Raw genomic sequence first — 25,766 nt, 5'->3', positions numbered from 1 at the left:
TTGGCTACACACGATCACACCAAAGTCCGACGGATTTGTACGTGATGACGTACGACCGGACTAAAATAAGGAAGTTGATAGCCAGTAGCCAATAGCTGCCCTAGCGTCGGTTTTCGACAGACTAGCATACAGACGAACAGATTTTTCGAATGGACTTGAATCCATCTGATTTTTGTCCGAAAAGGTCAGTCGGAAGTCCAATGAAGCCCATACACGGTCGGATTGTCCGACGGATTCATTCCGGCGGATGAGTTCGGTCGAAAAGTACACAGCACAACTCAGGAACAGGAAGTGAGGGATGTGCTTGCTTCCTCAACAACGATAAACTTGACAGAGGTTTTAACCCTTCCCAACTCTATCCATACGTGAATAAAAGTATGGACTATCATTCCTAATTGAGGTTCCCAACTGTCTCACTTTTTTAACCAAATGTTCATGTCCTGCTGTGCATTCATTTATAAATTAAAGCTATTGTTGCAATCTTCATTCATAAATTACTGTTATGTGTAAAAGTACAATTGTCCCTTCACTAGTTGTAGTATTTTATTACTGATATTGGTCATTCTAAATAATAACAATATGTGGAAAAATGTATTATTTATTTAAAACCTTTATCCCAAAAGGAAAAAAGAACTGTTTGCAGTAACTGATTATAAAGTATTAGCTGGAATGTGGCTTCAATTTATTAGTGTATTTAACCACCTCAATACTGGGCACTTTGACCCCCTTCCTTCCCAGACCAATTTTCAGCTTTCAGTGCTCTCTCACTTTGAATGACACTTACGCAGTCATGCTACACTGTACCCAAATGAAATATTTATCATTTTGTTCACACAAATAGAGCTTTCTTTTGGTGGTATTTATTCACCACTTCATTTTTTATTTTTTGTGATATAAGCGAAAAAAAGAGCGAATATTTTGAAAAAAAAAACAAAATTTTCTACTTTCTCTTTTAAAAGAAACTAAAAAAAATTTAATTTTGTCGAAAATTTAGGCAAAAATGTATTCTACCACGTCTTTGGTAAAAAAAATCCTGATAGTTGTATGATCATTGGTTTGTGTGAAAGTTATAGAGTCTACAAGCCATGCTACGCATTATTGAAAATGTATCAATCCTAATGCACTGATGGCCTAATGCACTGATCTCATTTCTTGAGGCCCTAAAATGTCAGGACAGTACAATAACCCCCCAAATGACCCCTTTTTGGAAAGAAGACAATCTGAGGTATTTAGTAAGAGGCATAGTGAATTTTTTGAAGTTGAAAATTTTTCCCCACAATGCTTTGGAAAATTAAGAAATATATATTTTTTTTTTTTCTTCACTAAATTGTCATATTTACAAATTATTTCTCACACACGGTGCAGACATAATTGCAATTACACCCCAAAATACATTCTGCTATTCGTCCTGAGTATGGCGATACCCCATGTGTGAGACTTTTCCACAGCCCGGCCACATACAGAGGCCCAACATCCATGTAGCACCATCAGGTGTTCTAAAGGCATAAATTACACATTTCATTTCCTGAGTACCTATCACATTTTTGAAGGCCCTGGAGCACCAGGACAATGGAATTACCCACAAAATGACCCCATTTTGGAAAGAAAACACCCCAATGTATATTCTATGAGGCATAATGAGTCTTTTGAACTTGTCATTTCTTTCCACAAGTTTTTGGAAAATGTGGAAAAAAAATGAAAACTTATTTTTTTCTCACAAAGTTGTCAATTTAGAAGATCTTTCTAAGGCTCGGTTCACACAGGGACGACTTGTCAGGCGACCTAGTCGCCTGACAAGTCGCCTCCCGTTCTGTGCTATGGAACCGTTCTAAGGGGAGCGATGCAAGTCGCTCCGACTTAGAAAAAGGTTCCTGTACGACTTTGGGGGCGACTTGGGGCGACTTACATAGACTTCTATACAGAAGTCGTTTTGCAAGTCGCCCGGGCAGTCGTGTGCAGGTCGCCTCGGTGAGGTGACCTGCAAGTCGTGCCGCCTCTGGTGTGAACCGAGGCTTACACATAGCATGTACATAGCCAAAATAACACCCCAAAATACACTCTGCTACTCGTCCTGAGTATGGCGATACCCCATGTGTGAGACTTCACTTTACTAATAGTGTAGTGAAGTATGATAGCTCCGATAGCACGTTCCAATACAGAGGCCTGGCTGGGAGGGACATTGAGGACAGTAGTATCGGGTGTCACAGCGAATTCCTCTACTTGAACACACACAACATTTTTTGGGGGGTTTGTGACCTGTTTGGGTAAGAGGGAGGATTTCGGGAAAGTGCCTTTCATGGAGTCTGGCTAATGAATCGGAGCGAATTAGTTGAGGGGCTTGGCCTTGGGGATAGAGAAGGGCTGTGACAACGTCTTCTTGGAATTTTAGATAGGTTAGGGAACTTTGGGTGCACTTAGAAAAAATTATATATGAATTAAATAGGGCAAGTTGCATCAAATAAATGGCAACTTTCTTGTACCAAAATAGTGATCTCCTGGTGGCCAAGTAGGGCTGCATCATCTGGTTGTTCATATCCCCCCCCCCATGTATAGGTTGTACTCATGCACACATTTTGGCTTCTGTATGGGGCCTCTTCTTCTCTGAAGTTCCACCAAGGTGTCATTATGTATTGGGGCCGAATTTTGAATAATTTATCGTAACTGGGATGATTTCGAGGGAGGCATTGGGCATTGTTATTGAAGTGTAAAAATCTCATAATCATCTCATAACGGGTTCTGGGCATCAATGATGAATAGACCGGTATGTGGTGGATAGGTTGGGTAGACCAGTAGGAATGGAGTTCATTTTTTTTTTGTCAGCCCTATATTGAGGGTTAGGCCAAGGAAAATGTTAAATTCTTCCACGGTGAGGGGTTTCCAAACAAAAGGAAGGGCATATGAAGAACTTGGATTGTTGGCTATATGTTGGCTGGCGTATAGATTACATTGCTCCACAATGTAGGTTAGGAGATCATTGGTAAAAAATAAATGAAAATAATAAAGTGGGGTTACATTTTCCGCCTGCATCTGAGGGCCTGGCTGGGCTGTAAAAAGGGGTATTACAGGTTCTACTGACATATCGGGCAGCCATGTTGGATACAGTAGGGCATCTGGGAGGCTAGTATGGGCACTGCCTCGTTGATGGGATCCGTTGCTAGCACCTGGCCTATCTTCTAGGAAGGTTGCAGAACTGCTGGTGGATGCCTGCCTATCCCGGAGTGCTGCGCTGCTGGTGGATGCCTGCTGGTGGATGCCCTGGAGTGCTGCGCTACTGGTGGATGCCTGCATATCATCCTGGAGTGCTGCGCTGCTGGTGGATGCCTGCTGGTGGATGCCCTGGAGTGCTGCGCTGCTGGTGAATGTCTCCTCCTGCTCATTTCTCCTGATTCTCCTTGTTAGGATTCTATCTTCCTCTGTTTCCATTTCGGAGCCACTGCTTTTCACTGGCTCATAGTCGCTATCCGAGTCTGAAGGAGAGAATTCCCTGCTACTCTCGTCCGACATACTCTAAAGTATTTGGAGAGCCTCCTCTGCGCTGTAAGATCTGATGATATGATGATATGCCTGATGATTGGTGGGCAGTTGTGCCTGATGATGGCAGGCAGATGTGCCTGATGATGGTGGGCGGCTGATGTGTCAGCTGTTGACGGGCTGATGTGCCAGCTGTTGACGGGCTGATGTGCCTGATCATGGGCAGATGGCGGGCGGCAGATGTGCCAGATGGCGGGCGGCAGATGTGCCAGATGGCGGGCGGCAGATGTGCCAGATGTTGGCGGGCGGCAGATGTGCCAGATGTTGGCGGGCGGCAGATGTGCCTGATGGCGGGTGGCAGATGTGCCTGATGATTGGCGGGCAGATGTGCCTGATGATTGGCGGGCAGATGTGCCCGGTGATGACGGGCAGATGTGCCCGCTGTTGGCGGACAGATGGGCCCGCTGTTGGCGGACAGATGTGCCAGTTGTTGACGGGCAGATGTTCACTGACAGGTGTTTTCACAGTTTTGGGACACTGTGTTTTGGGGACACTAGCTGGGTAATCAGTGGGTAAACAGCAAACAGCTATAAAACTCACTGATCTCCCGGATGCAGCACAGATTTCTCTTCCTTTCCTCAGTGACAGGCTCTGTGTGAGGAGAGGAAGAGATGAGAGCAGTTACAACCGCTCTCTATTTACATTACATGACGACTGTGATTGGACACAGTCGTCATGTGATCAGGAGGGCCAATCACAGGGCCCTCCTGTGTTATACTACGCCACTGTCTCTGGGGGGCACAGGCAGATCGGGATTGCGCCGCTGCGCGGGCACGTGACGGTGCGATCTCCTGTCAAATGCCACCCCTCCCCCATGTTTACTTTACGATGGCTTTGATTACACACAGCCATCGTGCGGATCAGGAGGGCAAATCACATTGCCCTCCTGCCGTTCCGAGATGCGGCGTGTCCGAGTGACACGCGCGCATCGGGATCGCGCAGCTGCACGATCCCGCTCCTTCTGAAGGACGTTCGGGAACGTCCAGTCAGAAGGAGGGAGCTCCCACCCGGCTGTTTATGTGCAGTGGCCGGGTGGGAAGTGGTTAAAGGGCAGGATTGCTTTCTAATTACTGATAGATTTCAGCTTGTGTCTTGGACTTCCATGCCTCCCTGTGTCATTCCATTTTATTATACATGACTTAACTTCTGAACTTATTTGTTTTGGTTTCTTTGTATATATGGATTGCATGGATTGTTACCAACAACCCATGCCAGTAACTGCAAGAGAGCGTTTCTATTGAAAAACAACAGACTTATTGGCCAAATCACAAAATGAAAATAAAAGTAAGAAAACCTAAAAAAAGAAACTAATAACAGCCAACACATCTAAAAATTGGTAAGCTGCAATATAATAAATCTTTGCTTTGGGGTTTAATACCGCTTTAAGCTTTGATTTAAAAAAAAAGAAGTGTATGAAGTAATACAGAGAAACAATGGTTTGAAGATGAGACTTGTATTGTTACAACAGACACCGGTCTTGGATAGATCATTAATTTTTTTCTACAAGCTGTTGGACAACTTAGTAAAACACTTCCAGGCGTTGTCTGCTGGGAGCAATATGAGATTGCAGTTAAAATGCTCAAACTGGCTTCTCCAGAACAATTTCATGTCCCGCTCTTTATTCCATGCAGAAATCTTGTTTCCAGCTGGTACATGCTACTGTTGCTCTTGTGGGAATTTTTGCTCTCGATTTAAACTTGTTTTTTAGAAGGGTTAATAGTTTTGTGTTTGTTTATTTTTTTTTTTTTTTTGTTTTTGTTTTTTGTAAATACATCATAAATACAGTTTGTTTTGTTTAAACAGCTGTTTGGCTGATGTGTGAAATGTATGGCAAAGTCGGCTTTTGCCCACAAACCAATGAAAATATTCCAAACCTGCATTGTGAAAATAAAAGCTGGTGCTTTTGGCAACAAATCAATTTTATTGTCTTACTTTTTTTTATAATTTAGCCTGGTGTCTTTAGAACATGTATTAATGTTACATTAAAAATAATGAGACCTAAAGATATCACCAATGTGTATCTGTGAAAAAAAGGACAACTGCTTAAAGCGGAGTTCCGCCTAATTTTTTTTGTTTTTTAAAAGTCAGCAGCTACAAATACTGCAGCTGCTGACTTTTAAAATAAGGACACTTAGAGCCCTTTCACACTGGGGCGGTTTGCAGGCGTTATTGCACTAAAAATAGTTCCTGCAAACCGACCTAAAACTGCCGCTGCTGTTTCTCCAGTGTGAAAGCCCGAGGGCTTTCACACTGAAGCGGTGCACTGGCAGGAGAGAAAAAAAAACTCCTGCAAACAGCATCTTTGGAGCGGTGAAGGAGCGGTGTATTCACCGCTCCTGCCCATTGAAATCAATGGGGCAGCGCGGCTATACCGCGGCTAAACCGACGCTGTAGCAGCGCTATGCAAGCGGTTTTAACCCTTTTTCGGCCGCCAGCAGAGGTTAAAACTGCACTGCTAGCGGCCAAATACTGCCGCAAAAACGACGGTAAATCGGGGCTAAAAATAGCAACATTTTACCGCCGTCGCCCCCACCGCCCCAGTGTGAAAGGGGCCTTACCTGTCCAGGGCGCCCGAGATGTCGGTACCCAAATCCGACCCATCCGCCAGCTCTCGGGTGGAGGCGCTGCCATCTTAGGTAAGGGAATCAGAAAGTGAAGCCTTGTGGCTTCACTTCCTGGTTACCTACTACACATGCACGACTCGCGGTGAGCGATCCCACAGGTCCCTGCTGTCTTCTGGGACCTGTGTGTCTCCCAGAAGACAGCCGGGGGGGCGGAGAAGGCGCCAGAAGTGGCGTAGATACTCACGGGTGGCTCGGCTATCTATGACCGGAAGTGGGAGCAAAATACCTGTATTAGACAGGTATCTGCTCCCCCATTCCCCCCTGAAAGATGCCAAATGTGACACCAGAGGAGGGGAGGATTCCGAAAAGCGGAAGTTCCATTTTTGGGTGGAACTCCGCTTTAAATACAACTAAGTAAAATGGACCTATACTGTAAAATCATTCCTAGGACATTATAACATTTTCCTTTTGTCTTAAATCTTGCAGACTAATTTTTTAACTCAAATTGATTTACTGCCATGGCACTGGTCACATAATCTTTGTGAAAGGGCCCTGGAACCCTTACTTGGTTTTTGATGGTCAATCATCGCTCTGCTTAAACTGTCACCCTCCACTTTTGGCAGAGACCATGAGACCAGCACCTCGGTATTTTTTTTTTAATGCTTTTCATGATGCCCTAAGACAGGGGTTTTCCAAATGTATTAGTATGGGGGGGGGGTGAATTGTATATATTAAAAATAATCGCAGGCTGAAAAATATTACCCTCAGGGCCCCTGTACATCTGGGTCCCCTTTACATCAGGATACAATCAGAGTCCCCTCCTGCATCAGGCTCCCCATCAGAGTCCTGCCTTAAATCAGAGTCCTCCTTACATCAGGGTACCCATCAGAGTCCCTGATTACATCTGAAGCGGAGATCCTTAGCAGCCTCTGCTGACCTTAAGCCTTAATCAGTGCTCACTAAGGATATGGCACTGACCCTAGCTGTGGGCTAAATAAAATCTTGTAGCGGGGTGGATGTGGTCTGTAGGCCATAGGTTGGAGATTCCTTCCCTAGGGGATGATTTAAAAAAAAAAAAACTGGACCAAGAAAGATATGGCCACTCCCTATTGCTGACATCCCCTTGAAAATACTAGTTGACTGGCTGTCTCTATCTTCAATCATTTTTCGAACACTGACCTGGACAAACATGTGGCAAGCAAGCATGAAGTGAACTGAAAACTCTGCCTACTGCTTGTCTGCATTCTCGGTCAGTGATTTAGAAATTACAGAAGGCATGGCAGAATGAGAACAGTTCAAGCTTCTTTAAAGGAGAAGTACAGCCAAAGCTTGTTTAGCTGTACTTCTGTGGTACACAAGAGTGCAGTTCGTTCTGCCCACCTGTAACCCATTTTCCGCTGAAGCCCGCTGTCGACTGATGTCACAGAGTCAGCCCAGGGTTGGGCAAGATCGAGACCATATGGTTGAGATCCACCAACATGCCTGGACTGGCATCCGGCTCAGCCCCTGAGCAAGCCGCTAAGAGCCTGAGCCAGCTGCTCCCGCCCCCTCCACGGCCCTGCGCTCCAGTGAGCGTTGGGGGGCTGAGCAGAGAGCTGGTGACTGACAGTCACCAGCTCTCTGCTCAGGGAGCTCTGAGAACCCGAGCGTTAGGCAGTGTTTGATTCTCAGTGTTAGAGGCCCTGGAGGACAGATGCAGCATCGAATCGGTGATAAGTGTGATTCTTGAAAAAAAGCAAAATCCCATACTTCTCTTTTAAAAAACACATTTTTATATGATATAAGTCATTTTATTTTAATTTTTGAAGAAAGCAGCTTGCATGTGCTGCAGTATGTGTAATTTTCAAATGGTTGTGTATTTGTGCATACACCTCCCCCCCCACAACCCACTACTGTACATAATGGCAGCTGCATCACAGACATCCACTTGTTCAGACTTACATCTTCGGTATGTTAGGAAGGGAAGGGGACGCACACAAAACCGACCGTTTACATCCTTACATTTAGATATCCGTTAAAGGAAATCTATGGTCACGGTATACACCTTTATTTTATAATATCAGCATTGTAATAACAATACAAACAATAGTTCTTTTTTGACAATCCAATATAAGCTTACTTGAAAAATCTCCTTTCATGTTGTGAGTGCTGCCTGTCTGCTGTCTCTTTCCATAATTTCCTGGATTCCCTGCATGCTTTGCAGCCTCTCCTTTGCTGTTTACTTCAAATTACTTTGAACTACAAAGAAATATTTACATATCTCATGATACCTTGCTGCCTGCACCTCTGTAGTTCAGAAGGCAGGTGTTCTGTCAAAATAGCCAATTGACCAAGATCTCCTATTACATCACTTCTGGTTACTGTAAACTGTCAGTAATTGGAGATTTCAATGACTTGCTGTTTTCACACAACACCGGCAACCTTGTACACTCCATTACACAGTATTATGAGCGGATATTGTTATTCCGCTCTGATACTTACCAACAAAATGGCTGCATCTGTGGCAGCGGCAACAGCTTTTTCCTCGTTACTCGCTGTTGTATCAAAACAGCAAAGTCTTCGTGTAACAGAGCGTACATGCTTGCCGGTGTTGTGTCAAAACGGCAAGTCATCAAAATCTCCAATTAATGATGGTTTACAGCAGGGGTCTCAAAGTACTGGCCCGCGGACCGATTAAAAATGGCTCACAGGCAGAGCCGATCCTGGACTAGAGATCGACCGATATTTGGCCATTAGGCCGATATATAACACTGGCCGCCGTTCCTCCTCCCTTCTCCACACTCAGCGCTTGATGCTTGTGCGCAACTGACGCGTAACACAGAGGAGAGAGACAGAGGGATCTGTCAGAATTGAGGTTGATGTCGGGGGTGGGCGGGACCCGACCAATATCAAACACCAGCCAATGGGATCTGGGCGGGCCACTACGTGTATGTGGCCTGCCCCTTTTCTTAAGCAGCCCAATCATTGGCTGGTGTTTGATAGCTGCTGGGTCCCGCCCACCCCGGCCAGGTCCCGCCCACCCCCCCGACATCAACCTCAATTTTGACAGATCCCTCTGTCTCTCTCCTCTGTGTTATGTGTCAGTTTTACACAAGCATCAAGCGCTGAGTGTGGACAACTCCTCTCTGTTACTTGTCAGTTTCACACACAGTTACACTCTGCTCAGTGTGAACCTGCCAGTTCCACCTGCCAGTGCCAATCAGTGCCTTCTGTCAGTGCCACCTTCCAGTGCCAACCAGTGCCACCGCCAATCAGTTCCACCTACCAGTGCTAACCAGTGCCACCTGCCACCTCCAACCAGTGCCACCTGCCAGTGCCAATCAGTGTCTTCTGTCAGTGCCACCTGCCACCGCCAATCAGTGCCACCTGCCAGTGCCAACCAGTCTGCCAGTGCCACCTGCCACCTCCAACCAGTGCCACCTGCCACCGCCAACCAGTGCCACTGCCAATCAGTGCCATCTGCCAGTGGCGCCAACTAGGGCTGAAACAACTAATTGATTAATCGACAACTAATCGATTATTAAATTAATCGATTACTATTTTCATAATCGATTAATCGGCCAGTAACATAATGGGGTTAAAAAAACTAAAATAAGCCCTTTTTAGCACAAAGAGAGCAAATAATCATTACTGTAAATATTACTTTCACAGTTCTACAGTAAAAAAATTAACCCCTTACAGAAGTGATTATCTAAAGGGCTAATTTTATTTTTTTTAACCCCATTATGTTTCTAAACGTCTTAGACCTGGTTCACACTTATGTGTTTTTTGGTGCTTTTTGCAGAAACGCACTACAGTTCATTTACATGGTTTCCTATGGGACACGTTCACATCGATGCTTTTTTCAGCCGCTACATATTTGGAAATGGTGAGGGACTTTTTTTTTTTTTTTTTTTTAATTTTTAAAAAAATTACTGGACAGATTACTGGGAGGGGCTGGGGAAGACCCGGCTGTCAAGGTGCACGTTGGCACCAATGACAAAGTCAGAGGCAGATGGAGTGTCCTAAAGAACGATTTTAGGGACTTAGGAGCTAAATTGAGGAAAAGGACCTACAAGGTAGTGTTCTCAGGAATACTACCGGTACATCGAGCCACACCAGAGAGGCAGAGGGAGATTAGGGATGTAAACAAGTGGCTGAAGAGCTGGTGTAGTAAGGAGGGGTTTGGGTTCCTGGAGGACTGGGCCGACTTCTCAGTCGGTAACCGGTACTATAGAAGGGACGGACTGCACCTAAATGAGGAGGGTGCAGATCTGCTGGGAATAAAGATGGCCAAAAAGTTAGAGGGGTTTTTAAACTAGGCGATGGGGGGGGAGGGTCCAGAGACAGTGATAGCCAGCGCGGAAGATATTCCAGAGGGTAGTATTGGGGGCATTAGTGGTAGGTTAACCAAAGCACAAAAACACAAGGTGAGTATAGTAGCAAGTCCAAGTTGCAATCTTGAAACACCCAATACGAGGACAATATGCGACCGGTCTAAACTATGTGGCATGTTCACCAATGCCAGGAGCCTGGCGGACAAGATGGGTGAACTAGAGATACTGTTGTACAAGGAGGATTTGGATTTTGTGGGAATTTCAGAGACCTGGTTCAACAGCTCTCATGATTGGCTGGCAAACATTCAAGGGTATACCCTATACCGCAAGGACAGAGAGGGTAAAAAAGGGGGAGGGGTATGCCTATATATCAAGAATAATGTACAAGTGAATGTGAGAGATGACATCACTGAGGGGGCTAGGGAGGAGGTGGAATCTTTATGGGTAGAGTTCCAAAGGGATGAAGCTAAGGGGAAAATAATACTGGGAGTATGCTATAGGCCCCCTAACCTGAGGGAGGAAGTGGAGACGGATCTCCTATCACAAATTGGATTAGCAGCAAGGATGGGAAGTGTTATCATAATGGGGGATTTTAATTATCCAGACATAGACTGGGCGGAGGGAACCGCGCATTCATTTAAGGCACGCCAGTTCCTTAGTGTCTTGCAGGACAATTTTATGGGTCAGATGGTAGACGCACCAACTAGAAATAAAACATTACTAGATCTACTGATTACCAACAATACAGACCTGATAACAGATGTGGAAATACGGGGCAATTTAGGTAACAGCGATCACAGGTCAATTAGTTTCAGTATAAATCACACAAATAGGAGACATGAAGGGAACACAAAGACACTGAATTTCAAAAGAGCCAACTTCCCTAAACTACAAACCTTGCTAAAAGGCATAAATTGGGATAAAATATTAGGAACAAAGAATACGGAGGAGAGATGGGTTTGCTTTAAGAGCATATTAAATAAGGGCATTAGCCAATGTATCCCATTGGGTAATAAAATTAAAAGAGCGAACAAACATCCTGGATGGCTTAACTCCAATGTAAAAATGCATATAAAAGCAAAGGAGAAGGCCTTCAAAAAATACAAGGTTGAGGGATCATCCACAGCATTCAGAATTTATAAAGAATGCAATAAGAAATGTAAGGGTGCAATTAGGATGGCTAAGATAGAACATGAAAGACACATAGCGGAGGAGAGCAAAAAAAATCCCAAGAAATTCTTTAAGTATGTAAACAGTAAAAAAGGGAGGACAGACCATATTGGCCCCATAAAGAATGAGGAAGGACATCTGGTTACAAAGGATGGGGAGATGGCAAAGGTATTGAATTTATTCTTCTCCTCAGTCTTCACGAGTGAATCGGGGGGCTTCAGTAACCAAAACTGCAGTGTTTATCCTCATGACACAACACAGGAAGCACCTACATGGTTAACAGCAAGAGAAAAAAAGGGTACCATCCAACAGTGTCACAAGAGTTGCCACCATCCCTAGCATACGAGAAAAGAAAGAGACCCCTCAAAGAGTGGTGGGACTTTGAAGGCAACGGAAATCAGAATATAAATAAAAATAAAAAAATAAAAAAAATAAAAAAAAAACCCGCTTTTTTATTTATATTCTGATTTCCGTTGCCTTCAAAGTCCCACCACTCTTTGAGGGGTCTCTTTCTTTTCTTACATGGTTAACAGAGGACGGAATTAAAATTAGACTTGAGAAACTTAACATTAATAAATCACCGGGACCAGATGGCTTGCATCCGAGGGTACTTAGGGAACTCAGTCAGGTGATTGCCAGACCGTTGTTCCTAATTTTTACAGACAGTCTATTGACTGGAATGGTACCAGCTGATTGGAGAAAAGCCAATGTAGCACCAATATTTAAAAAGGGCCCAAAAAACATCCCTGGGAATTACAGACCAGTTAGCCTAACATCAATAGTATGTAAACTCTTGGAGGGGATGATAAGGGACTATATACAAGATTTTAGTAATAAGAATGATATCATTAGCAGTAATCAGCATGGATTCATGAAGAATCGTTCTTGCCAAACCAATCTATTAACCTTCTATGAGGAGGTGAGTTGCCATCTAGATAAAGGAAGGCCCGTAGACGTGGTGTATCTGGATTTTGCAAAAGCATTTGACACAGTTCCCCATAAACGTTTACTGTACAAAATAAGGTGCGTTGGCATGGACCATAGGGTGAGTACATGGATTGAAAACTGGCTACAAGGGCGTGTTCAGAGGGTGGTGATAAATGGGGAGTACTCAGAATGGTCAGGGGTGGGTAGTGGGGTTCCCCAGGGTTCTGTGCTGGGACCAATCCTATTTAATTTGTTCATAAACGACCTGGAGGATGGGATAAACAGTTCAATCTCTGTATTTGCAGACGATACTAAGCTAAGCAGGGCAATAACTTCTCCGCAGGATGTGGAAATCTTGCAAAAAGACCTGAACAAATTAATGGGGTGGGCGACTACATGGCAAATGAGGTTCAATGTAGAAAATGTAAAATAATGCATTTGGGTGGCAAAAATATGAATGCAATCTATACACTGGGGGGAGAACCTCTGGGGGAATCTAGGATGGAAAAGGACCTGGGGGTCCTAGTGGATGATAGGCTCAGCAATGGCATGCAATGCCAAGCTGCTGCTAATAAAGCAAACAGAATATTGGCATGCATTAAAAGGGGGATCAACTGCAGAGATAAAACGATAATTCTCCCGCTCTAAAAGACTCTGGTCCGCCCCGCACCTGGAGTATGCTGTCCAGTTCTGGGCACCAGTCCTCAGGAGGGACGTACTGGAAATGGAGCGAGTACAAAGAAGGGCAACAAAGCTAATAAAGGGTCTGGAGGATCTTAGTTATGAGGAAAGGTTGCGAGCACTGAACTTATTCTCTCTGGAGAAGAGACGCTTGAGAGGGGATATGATTTCAATTTACAAATACTGTACTGGTGACCCCACAATAGGGATAAAACTTTTTCGCAGAAGAGAGTTTAATAAGACTCGTGGCCACTCATTACAATTAGAAGAAAAGAGGTTTAACCTTAAACTACGTAGAGGGTTCTTTACTGTAAGAGCGGCAAGGATGTGGAATTCCTTTCCACAGGCGGTGGTCTCAGCGGGGAGCATTGATAGCTTCAAGAAACTATTAGATAATCACCTGAATGACTGCAATATACAGGGATATGTAATGTAATGCTGACACATAATCACACACATAGGTTGGACTTGATGGACTTGTGTCTTTTTTCAACCTCACCTACTATGTAACTATGTAACGCAAAACGGTGCTTTTTTGGTTCAATGTACTTCGATGGAGAAGCTGCTAAAAAGCATGTAGTGCATTTTTGCAGAAATTTGTGTTTTTTAATTTGCCCAACAACAAATTGTCCAAAAAAAATGCAAAAACGCAAATCGCAGCAAAATCACATGTGCAAAAATCAAAACGCACAGCAAAAAGCACTGCAGAAACGGATCAAAAGCAAACTGCATAGGTGTGTACCGAGCCTTATGCTGGCCACACGGTCAATTTTCAGAGGAGAATATTCAGACGAAAAATCTTTGTACATTCCAGATTCACCCTTTAATAGTATATAGCCTCTAATAGTATATACAGTATATCTCCTCTAATAGTATATACAGTATATCTCTTCTAATAGTATATGCAGTATATCTCCTAATAGTATATACAGTATATCTCCTCTAATAGTATATACAGTATATCTCTTCTAATTGTATATACAGTATATCTCCTCTGTCTTATTCTCAGAGTAGATTAGAGCTTTTGCTCCCTAACCATAAAGTTGGTAATTTATATTTACCACTGCATTGAGATATTTAGGAATACATTTCCTTTTTTTTTTTAACTTTACATATTAACCACTTGACGACCGCCTCACGCCGATGTACGTCGGCAAAGTGGCACGGACAGGCAAAATCACGTACAGGGTACGTGATTTGCCTTCCGCGGGTGGGGGGTCCGATCGGACCCCCCCCCCGGTGCCCGAGGCGGTCGTCTTTTGTCCAGCGGCGATCGGTGATGAGGGGGAGACCATCCGTTCGTGGCCCCCCCCTCGCGATCGCCGCCGGCCAATGAAAACACTCCTTTGCTGCTGTATGCTAAACAGCAGCAAAGGAAGTGATGTCATCTCCCCTCGGGTCGGTATTTTCCGTTCCGGCCCGAGGAGAGAAGACATCTATGTGAGTGCACCAACACACACACACACAGTAGAACATGCCAGGCATACAAAACACCCCGATCCCCCCCCCGATCGCCCCCCGATCCCCCCCCAATCACCCCCCCCCCCCTGTCACAAACTGACACCAGCAGTTTTTTTTGTTTTTTTTTTTTTTTTTTTCTGATTACTGCATAGTGTCAGTTTGTGACAGTTACAGTGTTGGGACAGTTAGTATTACCCCCCTTTAGGTCTAGGGTACCCCCCTAACCCCCCCTAATAAAGTTTTAACCCCTTGATCACCCCCTGTCACCAGTGTCACTAAGCGATCATTTTTCTGATCGCTGTATTAGTGTCGCTGGTGACGCTAGTTAGTGAGGTAAATATTTAGGTTCGCCGTCAGCGTTTTATAGCGTCAGGGACCCCCATATACTACCTAATAAATGTTTTAACCCCTTGATTGCCCCCTAGTTAACCCTTTCACCACTGATCACCGTATAACCGTTACGGATGACGCTGGTTAGTTCGTTTATTTTTTATAGTGTCAGGGCACCCGCCGTTTATTACCAAATAAAGGTTTAGCCCCCTGATCGCCCGGCGGTGATATGCGTCGCCCCAGGCAGCGTCAGATTAGCGCCAGTACCGCTAACACCCACGCATGCAGCATACGCCTCCCTTAGTGGTATAGTATCTGATCGGATCAATATCTGATCCGATCAGATCTATACTAGCGTCCCCAGCAGTTTAGGGTTCCCAAAAACGCAGTGTTAGCGGGATCAGCCCAGATACCTGCTAGCACCTGCGTTTTGTGCCTCCGCCCAGCCCACCCAAGTGCAGTATCGATCGATCACTGTCACTTACAAAACACTAAACGCATAACTGCAGCGTTCGCAGAGTCAGGCCTGATCCCTGCGATCGCTAACAGTTTTTTTGGTAGCATTTTGGTGAACTGGCAAGCACCAGCCCCAGGCGTCAGGTTAGCGCCAGTACCGCTAACACCCACGCACGCACCGTACACCTCCCTTAGTGGTATAGTATCTGAACGGATCAATATCTGATCCGATCAGATCTATACTAGCGTCCCCAGCAGTTTAGGGTTCCCAAAAACGCAGTGTTAGCGGAATCAGCCCAGATACCTGCTAGCACCTGCGTTTTGCCCCTCCGCCCGGCCCAGCCCAGCCCACCCAAGTGCAGTATCGATCGATCACTGACACTTACAAAACACTAAACGCATAACTGCAGCGTTCGCAGAGTCAGGCCTGATCCCTGCGATCGCTAACAGTTTTTTTTGTAGCGTTTTGGTGAACTGGCAAGCACCAGCCCCAGGCAGCGTCAGGTTAGCGCCAGTACCACTAACACCCACGCACGCAGCATACGCCTCCCTTAGTGGTATAGTATCTGAACGGATCAATATCTGATCCGATCAGATCTATACTAGCGTCACCAGCAGTTTAGGGTTCCCAAAAACGCAGTGTTAGCGGGATCAGCCCAGATACCTGCTAGCACCTGCGTTTTGCCCCTCCGCCCGGCCCGGCCCAGCCCACCCAAGTGCAGTATCGATCGATCACTGACACTTACAAAACACTAAACGCATAACTGCAGCGTTCGCAGAGTCAGGCCTGATCCCTGCGATCGCTAACAGTTTTTTTGGTAGCGTTTTGGTGAACTGGCAAGTGCCAGCGGCCTAGTACACCCCGGTCGTAGTCAAACCAGCACTGCAGTAACACGTGGTGACGTGGCGAGTCCCATAAGTGCAGTTCAAGCTGGTGAGGTGGCAAGCACAAGTAGTGTCCCGCTGCCACCAAAAAGACAAACACAGGCCCATCGTGCCCATAATGCCCTTCCTGCTGCATTCGCCAATCCTAATTGGGAACCCACCGCTTCTGCAGCGCCCGTACTTCCCCCATTCACATCCCCAACCAAATGCAGTCGGCTGCATGAGAGGCATTTTTATGTCCTCCCGAGTACCCCTACCCAACGAACCCCCCAAAAAAGATGTCGTGTCTGCAGCAAGCGCGGATATAGGCGTGACACCCGCTATTATTGTCCCTCCTGTCCTGACAATCCTGGTCTTTGCATTGGTGAATGTTTTGAACGCTACCATGCACTAGTTGAGTATTAGCGTAGGGTACAGCATTGCACAGACTAGGCACACTTTCACAGGGTCTCCCAAGATGCCATCGCATTTTGAGAGACCCGAACCTGGAACCGGTTACCGTTATAAAAGTTAGTTACAAAAAAAGTGTAAAAAAAAAAAAAAATATGAAATAAAAAAAAATAGTTGTTGTTTTATTGTTCTCTCTCTCTCTATTCTCTCTCTCTATTGTTCTGCTCTTTTTTACTGTATTCTATTCTGCAATGTTTTATTGTTATTGTTATTGTTATTATGTTTTATCATGTTTGTTTTTCAGGTATGTAATTATTTATACTTTACTGTTTACTGTGCTTTATTGTTAACCATTGTTAACCATTTTTTTGTCTTCAGGTACGCCATTCACGACTTTGAGTGGTTATACCAGAATGATGCCTGCAGGTTTAGGTATCATCTTGGTATCATTCTTTTCAGCCAGCGGTCGGCTTTCATGTAAAAGCAATCCTAGCGGCTAATTAGCCTCTAGACTGCTTTTACAAGCCGTGGGAGGGAATGCCCCCCCCCCCCCCCCACCGTCTTCCGTGTTTTTCTCTGGCTCTCCTGTCTCAACAGGGAACCTGAGAATGCAGCCGGTGATTCAGCCAGCTGACCATAGAGCTGATCAGAGACCAGAGTGGCTCCAAACATCTCTATGGCCTAAGAAACCGGAAGCTACGAGTATTTCATGACTTAGATTTCGCCAGATGTAAATAGCGCCATTGGGAAATTGGGGAAGCATTTTATCACACCGATCTTGGTGTGGTCAGATGCTTTGAGGGCAGAGGAGAGATCTAGGGTCTAATAGACCACAATTTTTTCAAAAAAGAGTACCTGTCACTACCTATTGCTATCATAGGGGATATTTACATTCCCCGAGATAACAATAAAAATGATTAAAAAAAAAAATATGAAAGGAACAGTTTAAAAGTAAGATTAAAAAAGCAAAAAAATAATAAAGAAAAAAAAAACAAAAAAAAAAAACACCCCTGTCGCCCCCTGCTCTCGCGCTAAGGCGAACGCAAGCGGCGGTCTGTCGTCAAACATAAACAGCAATTGCACCATGCATGTGAGGTATCACCGCGAAGGCCAGATCGAGTGCAGTAATTTTTCCAGTAGACCTCCTCTGTAAATCTAAAGTGGTAACCTGTAAAGGCTTTTGAAGGCTTTTAAACATGTATTTATTTTGTTGCCACTGCACGTTTGTGCGCAATTTTAAAGCATGTCATGTTTGGTATCCATGTACTCGGCCTAAGATCATCTTTTTTATTTCATCAAACATTTGGGCAATATAGCGTGTTTTAGTGCATTAAAATTAAAAAAAGTGTGTTTTTTCCCCAAAAAATGCGTTTGAAAAATCGCTGCGCAATTACTGTGTGAAAAAAAAAAATGAAACACCCACCATTTTAATCTGTAGGGCATTTGCTTTAAAAAAATATATAATGTTTGGGGGTTCAAAGTAATTTTTTTGCAAAAAAAAAAAACTTTTTCATGTAAACAATAAGTGTCAGAAAGGGCTTTGTCTTCAAGTGGTTAGAAGAGTGGGTGATGTGTGACATAAGCTTCTAAATGTTGTGCATAAAATGCCAGGACAGTTCAAAACCCCCCCAAATGACCCCATTTTGGAAAGTAGACACCCCAAGCTATTTGCTGAGAGGCATGTCGAGTCCATGGAATATTTTATATTGCGACACAAGTTGCGGGAAAGAGACAAATTTTTTTTTTTTTTTTTTTTTTTTTGCACAAAGTTGTCACTAAATGATATATTGCTCAAACATGCCATGGAAATATGTGAAATTACACCCCAAAATACATTCTGCTGCTTCTCCTGAGTACGGGGATACCACATGTGTGAGACTTTTTGGGAGCCTAGCCGCGTACGGGACCCCGAAAACCAAGCACCGCCTTCAGGCTTTCTAAGGGCGTGAATTTTTGATTTCACTCTTCACTGCCTATCACAGTTTCGGAGGCCATGGAATGCCCAGGTGGCACAAAACCCCCACAAATGACCCCATTTTGGAAAGTAGACACCCCAAGCTATTTGCTGAGAGGTATAGTGAGTATTTTGCAGACCTCACTTTTTGTCACAAAGTTTTGAAAATTGAAAAAAGAAAAAAAAAAAATGTTTTTTCTTGTCTTTCTTCATTTTCAAAAACAAATGAGAGCTGCAAAATACTCACCATGCCTTTCAGCAAATAGCTTGGGGTGTCTACTTTCCAAAATGGGGTCATTTGGGGGGGTTTTGTGCCACCTGGGCATTCCATGGCCTCCGAAACTGTGATAGGCAGTAAAGAGTGAAATCAAAAATTTTCACCCTTAGAAATCCTGAAGGCAGTGATTGGTTTTCGGGGTCCAGTACGCGGCTAGGCTCCCAAAAAGTCCCACACATGTGGTATCCCCATACTCAGGAGAAGCAGCTAAATGTATTTTGGGGTGCAATTCCACATATGCCCATGGCCTGTGTGAGCAATATATCATTTAGTGACAACTTTATGAAAAAAAAAAAAAAAAAAAAAAAAAAGTGTCACTTTCCCGCAACTTGTGTCAAAATATAAAATATTCCATGGACTCAATATGCCTCTCAGCAAATAGCTTGGGGTGTCTACTTTCCAAAATGGGGTCATTTTGGGGGGTTTTGTGCCACCTGGGCATTCCATGGCCTCCGAAACTGTGATAGGCAGTGAAGAGTGAAAGCAAAAATTTACACCCTTAGAAATCCTGAAGGCGGTGATTGGTTTTCGGGGCCCCGTACGCGGCTAGGCTCCCAAAAAGTCCCACACATGTGGTATCCCCATACTCAGGAGAAGCAGCTAAATGTATTTTGGGGTGCAATTCCACATAGGCCCATGGCCTGTGTGAGCAATATATCATTTAGTGACGACTTTTTGTAAATATTTTTTTTTTTTTTTTTTTTTTGTCATTTTTCAATCACTTGGGACAAAAAAAATAAATATTCAATGGGTTCAACATGCCTCTCAGCAATTTCCTTGGGGTGTCTACTTTCCAAAATGGGGTCATTTGGGGGGGTTTTGTACTGCCCTGCCATTTTAGCACCTCAAGAAATGAGATAGGCAGTCATAAACTAAAAGCTGTGTAAATTCCAGAAAATGTACCCTAGTTTGTAGACGCTATAACTTTTGCGCAAACCAATAAATATACGCTTATTGACATTTTTTTTACCAAAGACATGTGGCCGAATACATTTTGGCCTAAATGTATGACTAAAATTTAGTTTATTGGATTTTTTTTATAACAAAAAGTAGAAAATATCATTTTTTTTCAAAATTTTCGGTCTTTTTCCGTTTATAGCGCAAAAAATAAAAACCGCAGAGGTGATCAAATACCATCAAAAGAAAGCTCTATTTGTGGGAAGAAAAGGACGCAAATTTCGTTTGGGTACAGCATTGCATGACCGCGCAATTAGCAGTTAAAGCGACGCAGTGCCAAATTGGAAAAAGACCTCTGGTCCTTAGGCAGCATAATGGTCCGGGGCTCAAGTGGTTAAACTAAATTATACACCACACTTTTTTTAAGGTTATTAACCAAATAATCGATTAATCAAAACAATAATCGGCCAACTAATTGATTATGAAAATAATCGTTAGTTGCAGCCCTACCGCCAACCAGTGCCTGCCAGTGCCACCACCAACCAGTGCCACTGCCAATCAGTGCCACCTGCCATTGCCAACCAGTGCCTGCCAGTGCCACCGCCAACCAGTGCCACTGCCAATCAGTACCACCTGCCAGTGCTAACCAGTGCCTGCCAGTGCCACCTGCCACCTCCAACCAGTGCCATGCCAATCAGTGCCACCTGCCAGTGCCAATAGTGCCACCTGCCAGTTCCAAACCAGTGCCACCTGCCAGTTCCAAACCAGTGCCACTTGCCAATGTCTGCCAGTGCCACCTTCCAGTGCCAACCAGTGCCACTGCCAATCAGTGCCACCTACCAGTGCCATTGCCAATCAGTGCCACCTGCCAGTGCCATCTGTCAGTGCCAATCAGTGCCACCTGCCAATCAGTACCATGTGACAGCCAGTGCCACCTGCCAGTGACAGCCAGTGCCACCTGCCTAAGCCAATCAGTGGGTCCCCTGTCACTAGACCTGTGTGGAAGCAAGGAGGAGAGGACTCGGGAGGCAGATGATCCTGACTGCCAGGAGAGGTGAGTGAGCCATCACACTGAGGCAAAGTCCTTAGTGGGGTGACTGGGGTAGAAATTTGTGCATTGTGGGGGGTATTTTATGCAGTGTGGGGGTAATTATGGAGTGTGGGGGGTATTTAATGGAGTGTAGGGCTATTTGTGCAGTGTGGGTCGATTTGTGCAGTGTGGGGCTATTTGTGGAGTGTGGGGGGTATTTGTGCAGCATGGGGGGTAATGCTGGGGGTTACTAATGCGTTTGCTGACACCAATGCTGGGTTAATAACGCGTTTGCTGACACCAGTGCTGGGGATTAATAAAGTGTTTACTGACACAAGTGCTGGGGGTTAATAATGCGTCTGCTGACACCAGTGCTGGTTATAGTATAGTATAGTATAATATTGCTGGTATAGTTTATTGTTTTTGAAGTTTTGAAAGTTTGCATGCGGCCCCCATGGGATATGAAAACTTGTCATGTGTCTCTCAGGCAATTTGAGTTTGAGACTCCTGGTTTACTGTCACTGGAAGTGACGTAATTGGAGATCTTGATGAATTGGCTATTTTGACAGAACACAGGATCTGTGAAACGTGTAACACAGAAGTGCCTACTAACAGGACATAGTGAATATGTGTCACAGAATTCAAGGAAGTCAATGCGTGGGGATCTTGACAAAGTAAGTTTACAGATTTCAAGGTCATTCATATTAATAGGTGTAGGCTAGAAATAAATGAAATACAAAGGAGAAATGAATATATAATTTTACATTTTGACCATAGATACCCTTTAAGGACATGGTGGCACCAAAATTTTCTAAAACTATAATAATGGTATGTAGTGTGGGAAGATTACGTTGTCGGCATAAATGTGTGACCCTATTGGTATCACCTGCCTGGACTAAAGTAAATTTTAAAATTGACTGCAGTCACTGTGCAGGTATCCATGGCTGGCTGAATTCAATGGTGGAGATTCCTCCGTCCACGCTGCTTGGTATAGATCGGGAAATCATCTGATTTTCTGATTTTCAGCTTGCATGCTGCAGAAGAGAAATCTAGCCGTGTATGAAGAGCATTGATCGAATATGTTGTTGTAGTATACCTTCTATTTTCCCTGTGTGAGCTCTCTTATAACATACATTATAGTATTTAATGGGCCCCTTCACATGACCTGATTTCTCCATGCATTATAAAAGCCTGCTCTGGTAAAATTTAGTACTGGTAAATAATTCTAACCAGACCTAACATTTGTGCCACTCTGTATTTATTATTCATTTATACTTGAAGTGTTTCCTCTGCCACAAGAGAGGAGTCACAAGTTAATGGGAGTGCTGAATGTGTAACGTGTGGCCAGTTTTGAGGACCCTGCAGAGTGTTGATTACAGTTAAGCCTAGAGAAGCTGCTAATGTACATTCCTTAGTGATAGTCAGGCGATAGGCTGCTCCCAGCAATATTTTTAACCTGTGGGAGATATGGAAGCTTAGGCTAGTTAAGCTCAGCACCTTCATTTGGTTATTCTTGGTGCAATACTAAATTCCTGTTGACATAAGTAACACACAGTCCCGGTTTTCTAATTAACAAACGCGTTTGTACAAGGATTTTTGAAGATCCGGGTTTTTTGTACGCAAATAACCATCCTAAAAGATATTGTAACCCAAGAACAAAAGTTAGTATACTGCAGCTTACCAGTCCTTTGATCTGGTTGCTGCATTAGGCTCTTTTAACAAGCTAAGTACTTTTACTGCAAGTACAAAAAAATTGCCTGTTGGTCTTGTAACTTCCATTGCTTTAAACTGATATTGCAGACGTCAACAGACATCCCAGCTATCTTCAGTGAACTAAAGAACGCCTAAGGAAAGAGTTTGTAGCCCAAATCTGGTGAGCAGCATTGGGTAACTCTTGAAGTGTGTTTAGCGCAGGATCACCAGGTAAAAAGAAAAACTAAAAAATCCTGTAAAAAGAAAACAAATACAGCCTCCACATCTAAAGCGTGATAAGCTGCACTGTGTTTCATTTTTGTTTTGGGGTTTAGATATACAAGACCATTATCAATATATCTCTACATATAGTGAATGAATTTGTATGTATAGCCCCAACTTTTTTTAGCTTTGTGTACAGTGGGTGAAAAAGTAAAAAAAATGTCAAAATGTTATTGTTGCATGTGGCCCACAGTGGAGATTCATACCTTTTATACTTGTGCTGTGGGCTGTTGTCACCTACATAGAAAATAATGTGAAATCCTAAATATCACAGTTGTCTCCAGCAAAAAAAAAGAGAGAAAATCTTCCAATGACTGTCTAAAGGGGGAAATTCATCTAAATTTGTAGACATATGGGGGTTTAATTACTAAAGGCAAATAGATTGTGTGCTTTGCAAGTGCAATTGCACACATTTTTCCCCAAACTTAGTGAATGTGGTGAAGCTCTGCTGATTTCTATAATCCAAGAATGTGCAAGCAAACATGTTGTTTTTTTTATTTTCCTTGCACCTGATTGGGTATTCTTCACAAAGAAAAGTTTCACCACATTCACTAAGCTCTGGGGAAAATAAGTGCAACTGCACTTTCAAAGTGCACAGTCTATTTGCCTATAGTAAAGGGGTTTTAGTTCTTCCTTTCAAAACTGTAAAAAAAATAATATAATGCTCTCTATATTGAACATTCAAAAATATTTTTCTAATTAAAATATTGATGCTAGATAAGAAGATGAACCCTTAATCATTGTGCATTGTTGTCATTTTTGTTTTAATGGTAATTGTTTAGGTTTGGACCCTCTCATCTGGTACAGATGCACAATGCCTTCATACTATTCAGACGGATGACAGAGTGTGGTCTATTGCCATAAACCCTCTGTTAAGGTAAGAACAGTATTTCTTTGTTTAAAATTAGTTTATTTTTCTGTTTGAAGCCTGGAGCAAAGAAAATACTACCAGGGCGTGTATACCATAGTCTGTAGGTATTAAATAACTATGGAATGATCCCTGAAATTTATGTACAGTAGGTGGCAACTGAATTGTTTAAAGCTAGTACCATGTGTTACATTCTGATTTTACAATCTCCTTTTTACCAATAACCATTTAGTGCAGAACTTACTTACACAATGAATTCAATGTAAATCCAAATAGTAGGCCCTAGCACTACACAGTGGTGTATAAATATAAATATAAGAATATATACTCTGATTGTAGTAAGGGGTGGCCTTACATAGAGGATTCCGGGTCAATAAGGTCATCAGCAGCACAGTGGTGTAGTGGGTAGCACTCTTGCCTAGCAGTAAGAAGGGTCGCTGGTTCGAATCCCAAACACGACACTACCTGCTTGGAGTTTGCATGTTCTCCCTGTGTCTGTGTGGGTTTCCTCCGGGTACTCCGGTTTCCCACCACACTCCAAAGACATGCTGGTAGGTTAATTGGATCCTGTCTAAATTGTCCCTAGTATGTATGAATGTGCGTTAGGGACCTTAGATTGTAAGCTCCTTGAGGGTGTTGGGACTGATGTGAATGTATAATGTATATGTAAATCACTGTGTAAATTGATGGCGCTATATAAGAACCTGAAATAAAATAAATAAATAAAAATAAGCAAGTGAATGTAAATTGGAGCATTGGTTCAAGAGCAAGTACACAATTCCATGCAGATAGTCCTATATGAGTTTTTTTTTCAAACCACATTTTAGCACATATTAACTCTTATCAAACCCCAATTTGTTTTTATTGACTCCTATATTCCCTTCTTCCCTTAGTATTTTTTTTTTTTTTTTTGTTAATCACTTTTCTGTTTGAAATTGTGTTTGTTCATGTTTGTAGCGCCACATTTAAAAAAATGCTTTGTACCAGAAACATGATTCTAGTGTCTTTATAAAAGAAACAAGATAGCAGAATAGAATTTGTAGTTCATCCTAATTAGTTTAGTAACTGTAAAATTTGTAGGCAACATTTTTGTTAACCATTGTTATATTTTAGTTTCAATATATCTTTATTGAAAAAGTTTTGTTGACAAATTAAAGCAAACAACAATTCAACGATATACAAAAGACAGTGGTTGTCAATAGATGCAGTGAAAAGTAAGGTAAAGCTAGGATGCAAGGAGAGGGCTGAGAGGGAAAGGGGAGAGCTGGTAAAAATAATTTGAATTAGAACATTAAGGTTATTAATTATATTAAGTATACAGTGCCTACATAGTCCGAAATAATGACACATTGAATAGGAATTGAATCATATACTAATGTATAGTATTACATTACATTACATTACATTGGGAGAGGTATGAAATCTCATGGGTTGGTAGTAGATTTCTTGAGGAAGGGAGGAGTTAATTTTTGTTCATAGTTGTAATGAACAACTGGGGTGCTGCAACCAGCGGTCACACTGGCGGAGGAATTTTCCTTGTAACATATGGGCTTTAGCAAAGAAGTACTCATATTGAGCATGATAACCACCATTGTTATATTTTATTACCTTCTTCACCCCTTCCCCTAACTTTTTTACCATTCTAAATATGTGCTAAGTTTTTATGATGCTGAATTATAGCACTCATTTTGGGGGATGCACACTTTGGCCTTGGATCTTGTCCTGGTACTGCCTTCACTTTCTTATTCCTATCATTTTTGCTTTTAGCTTTTTTTCACATCATCCTTGTCTAGCTCAGAGTATATTTTTTGTGTTATTTTACCTTATTTAGGATTTATTTCTCCACCAGACTAAGGAATTTATGGAAAAACAATTTTCTGCACTGCTTTTTCCAAAACGTATTTGAAAAAAAAAACTGTATTCCCTAAACACCAGCACAGGAGAAATTAAGCAATATATTTTCTGCATGTGTATCTCCTTTGAAATCACTATTGGGACAGAGGGAGGAATCACGCAATGGCTGAGGTTAACTTCAGTACACAATTCCCTTTGATC

At 43.1% G+C, this 25,766-nt stretch overlaps 1 protein-coding gene across 1 annotated transcript in view; it reads left to right on the top strand.

Moving 5' to 3' along the window:
- Positions 1–25,766, top strand: part of FBXW4 (F-box and WD repeat domain containing 4) — a 334,157-nt gene that overhangs the window by 126,959 nt on the left and 181,432 nt on the right. The window contains exon 5 of the mRNA XM_073596185.1: positions 23,626–23,720. Within this exon, the coding sequence (XP_073452286.1) occupies positions 23,626–23,720 (95 nt within the window). The remainder of the gene's footprint in view (positions 1–23,625; positions 23,721–25,766) is intronic.

This window comes from Aquarana catesbeiana, linkage group LG08 (genome assembly GCF_042186555.1).
Source record: "Aquarana catesbeiana isolate 2022-GZ linkage group LG08, ASM4218655v1, whole genome shotgun sequence".
Classification (NCBI taxonomy): Eukaryota; Metazoa; Chordata; class Amphibia; order Anura; family Ranidae; genus Aquarana; species Aquarana catesbeiana.
This window is presented reverse-complemented; position numbering and strand designations above follow the sequence as displayed.